The sequence below is a fragment of the Carlito syrichta genome, unplaced genomic scaffold (assembly GCF_000164805.1).
Source record: "Carlito syrichta isolate Samal-C Ts95f unplaced genomic scaffold, Tarsius_syrichta-2.0.1 Scaffold167470, whole genome shotgun sequence".
Lineage (NCBI taxonomy): Eukaryota > Metazoa > Chordata > Mammalia > Primates > Tarsiidae > Carlito > Carlito syrichta.
This window is the reverse complement of record NW_007111566.1, coordinates 440,604-455,068: the sequence shown is the minus strand read 5'-3', so window position 1 is coordinate 455,068 and position 14,465 is coordinate 440,604. Positions and strand designations below refer to the sequence as shown.

Here is a 14,465-nt window from a genome sequence, read left to right as displayed (position 1 = left end):
TCGGGCTGCGGTGGCCGGGAGCGGCCACTGCACTCCAATCTGGGCGACAGAGTGAGACTCCAACTCAAAATAAAATAAAATAAAACAGGTGAAGAAGAACAGATTCCCTCCACCACACTTATCAACCCCCCATTCCCCTCCTCTCCCTATAAAAAGGAACAGCAAGGCCTCTGACAATAAAAGTTGACAAAGGACTGTTAAAAAAAAATCATCCAGGAGGAATAAAGAACTGAACTGTCTTTAAATAGCCCAAGAGATTGAGTGGAAGTTAGGATAATATGCCTGTCTCATGGTTGCCGGGTCCAGGATTTAAAACAGCTAACATATATCAGTCCTTACACAATCACACCATCCATCTTTTTCATTAACAAACTCACCATCACAGGTTCTTGCTGGACAGAAAACCAGCAAGTTCAGGATTAAACATGCTATACAGTCCTTACTTGTGATCACATGTTCATATGAGAAGCAACCAGTTACATTTTCACAGTAGTTTTCTTTTCTGAGACTTAACTTTTCTACACTACTATTATTTTAAATTTCGGTTACTATGAAAACCTGATGATTTACCTCTCTTCCTTCTTTCTTTTCACCTGAGAGTTCTTTTTCCCCCACTCTAGAAGAACAACAACCGAAACTAACTGGAGATATCCTACACACGTGAAAGTAAGGGCTTGGCGGTACCCAGACCCTGTGACCGTGTCTTTCCGCGTAGTATGTGCTCGCTGCTCCTGAAACGTGCTCTCATCTTTGTCATCGGAAAGTCCATCACCAGCTCTGCTGGAGCAGCTGTTCATATACCATCCCTCAGTTGAAGTGAAGCCGAAAGGGGGCATTTCACATGAAATTTGCTGACCCACTTGGGTAGAAGGAAAAAAAACTGCTCTGTTGGTGGATTAACGTGGCTGAGCAGCCCAATATCACTGCAGTTGTGGGCAGCACCTGATTTAAGGGAAAAAGCACTGGACTCCAAGTCAGGCCTGTGTCTCAAGCCTGGTCCTGCTGTTGCGGGGTGGCTACACATTGCCTCTCTGGTCTTTCCTTGATCATAATGAAGGGAGTTAGACAAACTATTCTTCTAGTTTTAACAACAGGATTCTACGATTTCTTCCTCATCAGGCACACCCAGGTAATTCAGGAAGCTGAAGGTTACTTTAATTCTCACAACAATCCTGTAGACAGGGATTCATATCTCTATTATGCAGGTGAGGAAACTGAGGCTCAGAAAGTCCACGTGACTTGTGACAGTCCCTCAAGTAATGAGTGGGAGGCAGGACCAGGATCTGAACTCAAGTTGTCCAACTTGACTCAACAGCTTCTATTATTTTACATGGTGTCATCACTGCTTCAAATAGAGCACTAAACCTTTACTGTTCTCCCTATGCAAATATGGGACCCAGTATTCTGGCAGCTGAATTTGAAGGATTCCTTGGTAGAAAAGTAAATGCCCTGAAAACATTTTAATGTTCATTTTTTTTAGGGGACCTAGGCCTGGCCTCTTTTGATCAATAGGTCACTGAACACCTTTTGTATAATTGGGAATATATTATTCCAAACAAGCTGGGATCCGCCTTCTTTGTCCTCGTCTCTAATTCTAGAGCCCCTTCTCCAAATGAAGAGGCACGCCACCTGGATCTTCCTTATAACTATACAAATAACACATTTTAAAATAGGGATCCATTCACATATAACACTTACTGTTGGAGAAGCCCAAGGTACAGCCAGGACCGAGAAATATAACCAGTGGCATTTATTTACCACCCTCCGGGGGGCACAAAGGGTGGAAAACAAAGATGATGCCAAGGATAAAGCCCATGGGATCTGGGCCAGTGCCTCAAAAGTAGGGAGTCTGTCCAAAGTTGAGAATGAGGCTTTTCTCCTGCCCTCACCCATTATCCACTGGGGAACAGGAAGGATAAACAAACTCCTCAGCAGGGACACACAAGACTCCATGGAGGCCCTGGGGAAATCTGAGACGTGAAATCTGCTACTTCGTTTTTTATTTTCTTGAATTCTGACCTTGAGCAGAGCTCAGAAAGGAGCCTCTGATTTCTCAGGTTTCTAGGAGAAAGCATCTTCCAGGCTACAGCCCAGGGCTTGGTCTTGGACCCACAATGGCTGCAGGTGACCTAGGCCATCAAGACTAAACTCATCCCATCCAGGGCTTCCACCTATCTTGGCAGAATCTGCGTAGAGGCCTGGCCTGACCATTGTTTCCACCCTGGGCCTGTGGCTGCTAGTCCCCTGATACTCCTCCTCCAATCTTTATCCGCCCCTCCACAACCTCTCACAGCTCCTAGGCTGTGTCCTACAATTTAGCAATTAGTTACTATTTTCTGTAGCTATGTCTAGGCATTTGACAAAAACATGACTTTGTATCCAAGAGCAAGAATTACAAGGTTAACTCAGATGGCAGGTAACCTGTACTAGGTGCTTGAGGGTTACTTTTACATCAAAAGTGATCCTACTTTGAGTGCACAAATGACCCTAGGCTTGTTCTATCAACAATGTATGGTTCATAATGAATGTAGACTGTCCCCATACTGATTTCCTTTAAATAATTATTTACAAATCTGTGTACGTTACAAACTTTAAATTATATTGAATACTTTCTCCTTTATGCTTTTCTGTGTTTTCCAAATATTCTTCAATGATCAGAAAATTAGAAAAACATTTTAATATCTATATCTTTAAGAAAAGTAAATTAAAGAACAGACTGGATGTTTTGGGGGGGGGGTCGATGGAAAGAAAATAAAACAATGCTGTCCTGCCATCTAGTGGCAGTGAGGCAAAAAAGCCAAGACAAATCAGAGCTTGGAACTGGTGCTGGTAAGTCAGTCCTACCCGGGCTTCAGGAGGACTAGGGGTTTTTCCTACTTCCCAGAGTTTTGAGGTCTCCAGGGGAGGGCAGGTGGGCCGTCTGGTTCTCGATTAGAGAGAGGTGGGGGGTACCACTGCCTCCACTGCCTTACCTGACAGTGATTCTAAGCACCTTAGAGAAGGGAGCCGGGGATGGGATGGAATGGGATGGGAGGGAAGAAGGGAGAACTCAGCCACAAGGAGCCTTCAGAGGAGCCAGCGATGCTCCCACACGTTGCACCCCACACTCTGATGGTAGGAAACACTGCACCCCTATAATTGCAAAGAGGGCCTCAGGATCTTTATTGCGTATTTTGATAATATGAAGGTTGAGGTCAACATCAGTCACATTACAAAAAAGGTACAGTGGACCGAAATGCAGACCATTCAGGCTTATTTACCTTTCCAAAGGACTTAAAGGGCTGGGGAGGAGGGTGGCAGTAACCATACCATAGACCACATCTATTTTTGCAAAATAATGAATCTCTCAGGCAGGGTACTCAGGGTACTCTCAGGCAGGAAATAATGGATTTCCAGCAGGGTACTCAAAGACTTTCCAAGGGGTGCAGACACAGCCAAAGTTAAGGGAGTAAATGACCAGATCCTCAACTTCCCTTTGTATTCCTTTCTAAAACTGGTCTGTCCAAGACACCACTTCCCCTTTCCCATTCTCCCACTGTATAAAAAAAGATGACTTTCTTACCCACCCTGAACCTTATTCACATGGTGTTGAAACCTCCAGGTTATCCAACAAAGGGACATGTAAAATATCAGTATCTGTGAGTCTCCCTGAATCAGGTACTGTGTCAGGCTTCATGCTTCTACATGAGTCTGATACAGGTGAATGAAGTATGGCATGAGAATTGGGGGTAATTCGGACCACATTGGGCTGTTCCAAACTCAATTCTAGGCATGCTTCAGAGATACTGTGGGTTCAGTTATAGATCACTGCAATCAAGCAACTATAATGATAAAGTGAGTCACTCAAATTTTGGGGACTCTCAGTGCATATGAAAGTTATGTCGGCCACTGCCTTGCTAGACTCTGGTGTAGCCATGTGCTCTTTGAGCTATGGCTATCACATTCTTCCTGGCTTTGGCCCCCTACCCCACCTTGGGGAGGTGAAACTTCTCTCTCTCTCTAACTTACTTTTAAATAAACTATATTTTCTAACCTAAAAAAAAATTATGTCTACTCTATACTATAGCCTATTAAGTGTGCAACAGCATTATGTGTAAAAAAGACAACATACATATTTTAATTTCAAAACACTTTAGCCAGGCATGATGGCTCATGCTAGTAATCCTAGTACTTTGGGAGGCAGAGGTGGAAGGATAGCTTGAGCTTAAGAGTTTGAGACCAAAAAAAAGGTGGGGGGGAGAGGAGTTGAGACCAGTTCGGGCAGCACAGGAGACATTGGTTCTAAATAAATACATAAAATTTGCCAGGTGTGGTTGTGCATGCCTGTAGTCCCAGCAACTCAGGAGGCGAAGGTGGAGGCAAAAGGATCACCTGAACTCAGAAGGTCAAAGCTGTGGTGAGCCATGATCATGCCACTGCACTCCAGCTTGGGCGACTGAGCTAGACCTCGACTCAAAAAATTACATTAAGCTGGGCTCGATGGCTTAGCCTATAATCCTGTGCCTTTGGGAGGCTGAGGTGAGTGGATTGCCTGAACCCGTGGGTTCGAGACCCGCCTGGGCAATTTGGTGAGACCTCATCTCTACAGTAAAATCAAAATGAGCCGGGCGTGGTAGCACGTGCCTGTAGTTCCGGCTACTTGGAAGGCTGAGGCGGAAGGATCGCCGGAGCCCAGCCGATCGAGGCTGCGGTGGCCGGGAGCAGCCACTGCACTCCAGTTTGGGTGACAGAGTGAGACTCCAACTCAAAAAAAAAAAAAAAAAAAAAGTTACATTAAAATATTGTCCCCAACAAGAGAGTCAGTCTGTTCTTTGAGTATTTTATTGCCCCCCAAAAGCTAACAACCATCTGAGACTTTAAGCGAGTCATAACGTTTTTGCTGGTAAGGTTGGCCTCGATGTGGATGGCTGCTGAATTATCAGGGAGGTGGCTGCTGAAGGCTGGGGTGGCTGTGGCAATTTCTTAAAATAAGACAACAATGAAGTTGACTTCATCAACTGACTCTTTCACTAAAGATTTATTGGGCATGCAAAGCTGTTTGCTAGTATTTTACTTGCAGGAGAATTTCTTTCAAATTTGAAGTCAATACTTTCAAACCCTGCTGCTGCCTTATCAACCAAGTCTATGTAATATTCTAAATTCTTTGTTGTCATCTCAAAAACGCTCACAGCATCTTCACCAGGAGTAGATTCTACCTCAAGAAAACACTTTTTTTCTTATCCATAAGAAGCCACTCCTCATCCATTCTAGTTTTATCATGAGATTACAGCAATTCAATCACATCTTTAGGCTCCACTTCTGATTCTACTTTTCTTGCTGTTTCCACCACATCTGAAGTTACCTCCTCCACTGAAGGAAATCTTGAACCCTTCAAAGCCATTCATGGGGGTTGGAATCAACTTCTTCTGGTTCATATTGCCATATTTTTTTTACTTTCTCCTATAAATCACAAGTGTTCTTAATGGCATCTAGGATGATAAATCCTTTCCAGAGATTTTTCAGTGTATTTTGCCCAGATCCATGAGAAGAATCACTACCTATGGCAACTGTAGCTTTACAATCCTTTTCTTAAATAATAAAACTTGAAAGTCAGAACTATGCCTTGATCCAGCAACTGCAGAATGGATGCTGTACTAGCAAGCATGAAAACAACATTAATCTCCTTGAACATCTCCATCAGAGATCTTGAGTGACCAGGTCCATTATCAATGAACAGTAATTGTTTTGAAAGGAATCTTGTTTTCTGAGTAGTAGGCCTCAACAGTGGGCTTGAAATATTCAGTAAATCATGCTATAAACAGATGTGCTGTCATACAGTTTTTTTTGTTCCATTTACAGAGCACAAAGTAGATTTAGCATAATTCTTAAGGGCCCTAGGATTTCAGGGTGGTCAATGAGCACTGGTTTCAACTTAAAGTCACCAGTCACATTTGCCTCTAACAAGAGAGTCAGGCTGTCCTTTAAAGCTTTGAAGCCAGGCATTGATTTCTCCTCTCCAGTTAGGAAAGTCCTAGATGGCATCTTCTTCCAAATGAAGCCTGCTTCATCTACACTGGAAATCCATTGAGAATAGCCACCTTCATCAATGATCTTAGCTAGATTTTTCTGGATAATTTTCGGCAGCTTCTCTATTAGCACTTGCTGCTTCATTCTGCACTTTTATGTTATAGAGCTGACTTCTTTTTTTAAGACCATATGAACCAATCTCTGCTGGCTTCAATTTATTTTCAGCCTTCAGAGAATTGAAGAAAGTTAGGGCCTTGCTCTGGATTAGGCTTTAAGAGAAAGTTATAGCAGGTTTGATCTGGTTTTTTTTTTTTTTTTTTTTGGAGTTGGAGTCTCACTCTATTGCCCAGGCTGGAGTGCAGTGGCACGCACACTCATGACCACCCCAGTGTTGACCTGCTGGGTTTAGGCGATCCTTCTACCTCAGCCTTCCAAGTAGCTAGAACTACAGACGAATTCTACCACACCCAGCTATACAGGTTTGATCTTCTATCCAGATCATTGAAGCTTTCTCCATATCAGCAATAAGTTTGTTTCATTTTCTTATCATTTGTGTGATCACTGGAGTAGCACTTTTCATTTCCTCTAAGGACCTTTCCTTAGCATTCATTATTACTTGACTAACTGTTTGGCACAAGAGGCCTAGCTTTTGGCCCATCTCAGCTTTGGATATGCCTTCCTCTCTAAGCTTAATCATTTCTAGCTTTTGATTTAAGGTGAGAGACGTATGATATTCCTTTCACTTGACACTTAAAGGCTGTTGCAGTGTTATTAATTGGCCTAATTTCAATATTGTTGAAATTAGCGAATATTGTCGCAGGGAATAGGGAGGCCCAAGGAGAAGGAGAGAGATAGGAATGGCCAGTGGATGGAGCAGTCAGAACACACACAACGTTTTTTGTTTAAGTTCACCATCTTATATGGGTGCAGTTCACGGCACCCTAAAACAATTACAAAAGTAACATTAAAGATCACTGATCACAATAATAAACACAATAATAATGAAAAAGTTTGTAATATTACAAGAATTATCTAAATGTGACACAAAGAAATGAAGTAAGCATATACTATTGGAAAAATAGAGTCAATAGACTTGCTTGACACAGGGTTGCCACAAACCTTCAATTTGTTAAAAATGCAAAATCTGGTTGGACTCAGTGGTTCAAGACTGTAATCCCAGCACTTTGGAAGGCCGAGGTGAGTGGATTGCCTGAATCTGAGGGTTCGAGACCAGCCTGGGCAACTTGGCGAGACCTCGTTGCTACAATAAATAAAAAATTAGCTGGGCATGGTAGTGCATGTCTGTAGATCTGGTGACTTGGAAGGCTGAGGCAGAAGGATCGCTGGAGCCCAGCAGGTCGACTACACTGGGGTGGCCGTGAGCATGCCACAGTACTCCAGCCCGGACTACAGAGTGAGACTCTGACTCAAAAAAAAAAAAAAAAATGCAAAATTTGCAAAGCTCACTAAAGTGAAGCACAATAATACATATAAACATATATATGTGGAATGGAAGTGGTGATGACTCTCATTTAATGTCCTTGCCTTTTTCATCCCCTGATTATTCCCAAAGATTTTTCATTGTTGAGCTAGAGTCTGTGAGAACAAAATGAACACCAATTCCAGGAGGTAAACATAGGGCTGGGTTTGGTTCTCTTCCCTTTCTCATTTCATCCCTCTCTTTCCATCCATCCATCCATCCATCCATCTATCCAAAAATTAGAACTCAGAATTCAGAAACAAGATGATTATCTCAGGGATGCCTAATAACATATTTATTAAACTGAAAAATGGTATCAGATCTTTACTGATGGGAAACAAGTTAGCGTGGCTAACTGATTTGACAAGAAGGACTGGTTTTGCCTACTACAAGATACAGCAGTTTCCATAAATGAATAAGCTGAATTAGCAGCTGCAGGGTTTTGACAGAAATACATTTTTAAAAGCATATAGTTTTATGTCCTCACTCATAAGTGGACCTTGAACAATTATCGTAATACTATAACAAAGGAATAGTCAGTAGTGGGAAATTGCCAGGAAGGGAGCGTGGAACTGGCAGTAGTGGAATTCTGCCAGGGGAGGGGGGCACACCTCATCAACAAGGGTACCTGCATAATGAGCATTTGTATACTTAACCCTGAATTGTATCCCACATCTTTAAAATTTTTTTAAAGCACATAGTTTTAAAGTGTTTTATCAAAAAAAGGGTATCCACAAAAATTTACTATTGGTACTTTAAGTATCTTTTGGGGGATATTTTGAGTTAAAAAGGTTTCCTCTAAATAACAGAGGCACAACCTTAATTAACAGTTGTTTGATAAGTTTTGGTACAAGCTTTTTGGTGTACACTCCAGAAACCAAAAAAATAGATATCTCTAAGGGCTAAAAAACAATTCCTTTTGTAAGTTAGATAATCTCCAATTGTTTACTTTCAACACTATTAAAGAAGTACTTACTCAAGTTGCTATTTTTTGGCACAGAACTCAGAAGGAATTCAAAGAACTAAAAGATATCACTGTAATAAAATTCCTACCATCCCATTTATTCATAATTTTTCAGTGTTTATACCTCTAAAAATGAAAAATAGGAAAAATAGGTGATACTAAACTCTTATTCCAATAATAAGTATTATTTGTCCATTTATTTAGAAACTTTCTTAAAGCAACTGCAACAATTTTAACTGTCATAACTTGCAATTTCAATGCAATTTTTATTTAACACTATTTTGATGAGTAATAATTTAATACTAATGCTCATTAACACTTTAAGATCAACTGAGAATTAATAATAGCTGAAACAGTAACTTAGTCTAGGAGAAATTTATTTTAATACTCATGATACCTGAAAAATGTCTTAAAATTTATACAGATAAACATCTGCATACATGTATATGTTACAGAGATAAATGATGGTGTGGTTAATTTAAAATTTTCAAGCAACAAAATCTATTACCTCAGAATAAAATGCAAGGGTAAAGAAAATGTTTAAAAGTTTTCAGGGGGGAAGGCTGAGGCGGAAGGATCGCCGGAGCCCAGCAGGTCGAGGCTGCGGTGGCCAGGAGCAGCCACTGCACTCCAGTCTGGGTGACAGAGTGAGACTCCAACTCAAAAAAAAAAGTTTTCAGGGGAAAAAAGACATAAAAATTCTAGCTGTTAAAGGAGAGTTATTCATATTTTTTTTAAGGAATAAAGGTGGTTATAAAATCACTATGGATTTAGATTCCAATGGATAAATTTAAAGAAATTATTTTTAAATGTCAACATTTACAACATACCATTCATTTTCTTAATTTCTGGGAAATACACCAAAAGGCTTTACTAAGACTCATGAAATGAGTATTAAGTAATTCCTGTTTCTCTTTCATTTAGAGGCAACTTATTTAACTCAAACACTCAAAAAAAGTTGATACAAGTAAAATATTATTGTATCCTTTGCAACTACCTCGACACAAAAAAATGTATATGTCACCTTAAAATATACAAGGGAATGCATAGTTTCATAACATTATTTTGAAGATAAGTATGCAAAAATTTTTGAAGGCTATTGCTGGAAGGAGCTTTCCCTGGGGAGTGGCTCAACCCTGGACAAATTTATAATGACTTTGGGAAGTTTCCAGGAGTTTGGAGCTATGTATTCTGGTCACTTCACTGAATATTCTTGACCCTAAATGGCTAACAATAGAATTCAGGTCCTTGGTGTTGGGGTTCTCCCACTTTCCTGAGTTCTGTCTGGGACGTATGATCCAAGGATCTTTCTGCAGTATTGCAGGGAGCCAGGCTGACCCTCCTCACCAGCTCTTCCCCTCCTGAGCACTGCCTGGGAGCACTCCCTAACCTCAGCCTTTGTCTCTCTCACGGTCTCTCCCTTAGGAATAATCCAAAGATGTCTGATGCTTCTGACCCATGCAGCCTCCTTCCTCTTTCCCGGAGGCTCCACTCACTGCCCATCTACGGTCAAGGTTAAGGGAGGTACTGGGTTCCTCCACGTCTCTACAGGCCTAATTTTAAAAGGGAAGCACACAGCACAACATTTAAATGAGTGGTGCTGGTCCTGTCTGGCATCTCATCTCAGCCCTACCATTTATTAACTGTCAGCAGAAAGACAAGCTATTAAGCCTCTTAGTGCCTCCGTTTCCCTACCTGTTAGATGTGATAAATAATTCAAACTGATTCCCACTATTATGTGGACTAAATGCAGTAATACCGAGCAGGCATATAAGAGTTTTGTCAATGAAGCTACTATTATTATTAAATGTAAAATTTAGAATTTTAAAAGTGAACTCAAGAAAGAAAAAGGTGAGAAGAGTATGTATCCCACTCCCACTAATGGAGTGCTCTGGAAGGGTAGGAGGGTGTCACCCTAAAACCTCCTGTCCCTCAGTCCCTGGATTCTACATTTTAGTTAAGTGTGGTCTCACTGGTGGCAGCAGCTCAGACTCTGCTCTGAAGTTGCCTGCAAATTACCTCTGATGAAACCAGTCCCTCATTCCTGGGAGCTGCCACCCAACACACAGCCGCTGAGCAGGAGAGCCCCACATGGTTCTCCCCATTCCTGGGCTTGCCCCAGAGATAAGATGGCACACAAGAGGACCCGAGTGTTGTCACATACAGCTGGCAAGATCCTATGCAAACCTCCCACACACAGCACGCACCTCCTTCCCTGAGTGTACGCCACCCCACTGGTGGAGACGGCAGAGGCCCAGCAAGCTAAAGTGCCTGGGGTCTCTGATGAATGCAGCAAGGAGGAAACTGACCTGAAGAGTGATGGCACAAACGAAGACCGGTCTGGCTTAGCATCCACTGTATCTTTGTTTGCTGAATCCCCAGCTCCCTGTTCCCCAACACAGCTCTGATCGTCTGCCATCTGAAAGGAGAAAAAACAAACCAGAAAATTGGCATCACTGGCCTTGTATTATTTTCAAATAACACTCATTAAATGACATAGATTTTAATGAAGCCTAAGAGTGAACAGTTGTATACGCAAACTCCAGAGTTATTGCACCATCAAAGCATTCAGAAACTTGAGTGACAACTATATGTCAGGCATCATTCCAGAGACTGAATATATGGCTGCGAATAAAACAGCATTCTTGCCTTTAGAGAGCTGCTTTCTAATCCAGCATGCATGACTTTGTTAAATGTTCACTGTGTGCAAGAAACTGTGGAAGGTCTGCCAAGGTTTGTAACAACAAAAAACTCCCGCTAAATCCCTGGCAGGTCACAAGATACTCGTAACAATTCAAAAACAGCAATAATCTGAAGGATTAGGCTCTCTTCCGGTTTCAGAAAACTGTACATGGTTAAACCCAAAATAGACTTCTATCGAATTATGTCCCTACTCAAGAATCATTGTCAAGAGAGTCCTGTTAACTAAAAGTTCAAATGTAAACCCATCTCCTTGGATTTTAAGGTCCTTTCTGATTTAGTATAAGAGTCAACACACTATGGCCCACTACCTGTTTTTGTTTTGTTTCTTTAAAAACTTTATGTAATTCATACAAGCAACATAATTATTTTACCATATTATTAACTTTCCAAAGTGAAAGTGCTATCTATTTCAAATACCAACTTATTTAAATTTAAGCTATAAAGGCCATTGTTAAGCTATAAAGGCCATTGTCTTTCTGTGACATAGCAAAAGTCACAGCCCTATAAAAAGCAGAATTTCAATGAAAAATTATTGCATTAAAAAGCACAGATTAAAACCAATTCTGGTTGTAAAACTCTTTCTTACCTAGTTTCCATTTTTAAAGTATCTGCTTCATTTAGTAAGACAGTGATATTAAAAATGAACCTCATGCAATGAAGATAGTGGTTGATCATATTACTTTAACTGTTATAAAATTACATAATATAAAAGCAAATTACATGAAACCCTCACTCTGGTGGCTACCTTACTATAAATGTATTTGCATCTAACAATTACTTTTGTACCTCAGACAAGGCACTGCTTTCATTTCCCTCAAGCAAATGGGTTAGAGGAAGCAACGTGAACAGATTTCTCTGTTTTACTGGTTCTATCACTGAATGACCAAACGATCCTTGGTTATGTCATAACACTCTGCTTCAGTGTTCTACTCCCTGCCAAAGGAAAAGAAAGTTTTCTTACAATCTTTATATGACACAGTTTCCAAAAACAAGCGAACAGATAGATAATGTGTGTATGAGGATATACATATTATATTTGCCACCTCATGTTTTTGTAAATAAAATTTTATTGGAACACAGCCATGTCCACTGATTTATATATTGTCCATCGCTGTTTTCTCTGTATAAGCAGAGTCAGGTGATTTTTTTTTATTTTATTTTTTTTTGAGTTGGAGTCTCACTCTGTCGCCCAGACTGGAGTGCAGTGGCCGCCCCCGGCCACCGCAGCCTCGACCTGCTGGGCTCCGGCGATCCTTCCGCCTCAGCCTTCCAAGTAGCTGGAACTACAGGCGCCGCTACCACACCCGGCTAATTTTTTGATTTATTGTAGAGATGAGGTCTCGCCTGCCCAGGTGGGTCTCGAACCCGCAGACTCGGGCAATCCACTCACCTCAGCCTCCCAAAAGCGCAGGATTACAGGCTGAGCCACCGAGTTCTTTGTATTTGGCTGGTTTATTTGCTCTTTGCTAATTACTTGCTCTCATAGGATAATGTAAATTCATCATGGAAGAGACAGCTGGCACACAAAAAATGTGCTAAATAAATATTTAATTGAATGAAAGGTTGGAAGAAACAAACACCCCAAGGGAAAATAGTTAGCTAAAGGTGACGTATCTTGTCCTAGGCAGAGCCAGTAGTAGAATCATTTCTCCTAAATCAAGTCCTATTTCCTTCCCTGCAAAGGGGGGGCTTTCAGCAACAAAGGGAAAGCTCTCCAGGCTTCAACCAAGCAACTGCACTGCACACAGTTGTCAAGTACTGTTCTGTATTCCTGTTAGGACTCATCCAAGGATGTTTTCACTTGGCTGAAAAACAAGAAGGTATCTATTTTACAAAACATGTTGTGCCCTAGAGTACAAGTAATGATTTTTGGAGGTGAGGAGGAGAAGGAATTCAGCTCAGAGGGAGATATCCAAAGAGGTAAAGCAATGCCCTGGTGGCTTTGAGCTCCAAGTGGCATTAGTGTCACCTTCCAGCCTACCTGAGGGTGAGCTGGACAGTAAGGAGGGAACTGGGGGAGAGACAGTTCTATGACTAGACCTCTACAATGACCATGAGAAGTCAGGTGGCCACCTTGTTTCTCAACACATCAGAAGCCTCCCTACCATTGCCACTAATGTGTTTCTGGTTGGGAGACAGATTTTTCAGATTAGGACCCAAAATATTTCTCAAAAAATAAGGAGAAACCACAGAGCAGATAAGCGAATGGCCAGGCATGCAGAAAATACTCAATAGTTTTTATCTCCTTTATACAGACTTACCTTTCAATATAGATCGTTATTCACACATAACTTATTTTCAAAATTAACAGGTCAACATTTTACAAAATCCACCTGAAAAAAACACTAACTTTGACATGTTGTGTTAAGCCTCAGGCCATTTGCTAAAGCAAATTTTTTTTTTTAAAGTAAGTTTTATTGAAATGACAGAGAACAGGCTGCACCATAGGCATAGCAGCCTGGGCTGGTCTACATGAAGACCAGGAGTTGTTAAAGTAATCTTCAAGGCTAAATTTAGGATGTACAATGATAAAACAATTTAACTACTATTTTATAAAAGAGAGACAAAAGAGACATCAGCAGAACAGCAGAATATGAGGTTTCAGTTCTCATCCTTCCGTAGAAACACTGATTTTGGCAACTATTCATGGACAAGAATATCTTTGTGGGAGCAAAGGAGTCTAATGAGAGGTTCCAGTGCACAAGAGGAGCAAAAAAAAAAAAAAATCCAAGACTGAATGCACTGAAGGGTGTAAGAAGAGCAGTTTCACCTTATCCTCTTCTAAGGTGGCACAGCTTGGTGCTAAGAGGGGCCACCACAGTTTGCAATTCTCCCACAAGGAAAGTGAGAGTGAAGTGAGCACCTGGCTTCCCCAGCCTGATACAATACTGGCTAGGAGACCGACTTTTGTCTCTTCTCCTTGAGAACACTGAAGAGACCAGCATGGGTGAATCATCTTATAGCAAGCGTGCATAGCAACCAGTTTGTAGTTCTCAAAAGTTGACTGCAGATCCTGCTAACTCACAGTCTTCATTATGAGTCACTCCCATAATCCACAGGACAACTGGCCTGTGGACCCCTCCAACCAGCCAACGTGCACTTTAGTGCTTGACAACATGCACACACTCACAGATGGTTAGCATGTGCAGATCTTAGCAGTTGGCTTGACTCTTGGATTGAGAGAAGGCAGATAACCTTGAACACTTCAGAGCACTGCCCTAGGGAAAATAAGCAAGAGGCTCTTATCACCAGGCCTGGCTTTACTGGATTGAAAGAAGGAACACAATTCTTAAGACTTCTCCCCAGAGAAAA

At 41.3% G+C, this 14,465-nt stretch overlaps 1 protein-coding gene across 2 annotated transcripts in view; it reads right to left on the bottom strand.

The window, feature by feature from the left end:
- CASP7 (caspase 7) overlaps nucleotides 1–10,871 on the bottom strand; it is a 31,526-nt gene extending 20,655 nt beyond the window's left edge. For both annotated transcript variants that reach the window (XM_008051144.2, XM_008051147.2), the window contains exon 1: nucleotides 10,760–10,871. In XM_008051144.2, the coding sequence (XP_008049335.1) occupies nucleotides 10,760–10,869 (110 nt within the window). In that variant the 5' untranslated portion in view covers nucleotides 10,870–10,871. The remainder of the gene's footprint in view (nucleotides 1–10,759) is intronic.
- Nucleotides 10,872–14,465: the final 3,594 nt, after the last annotated feature.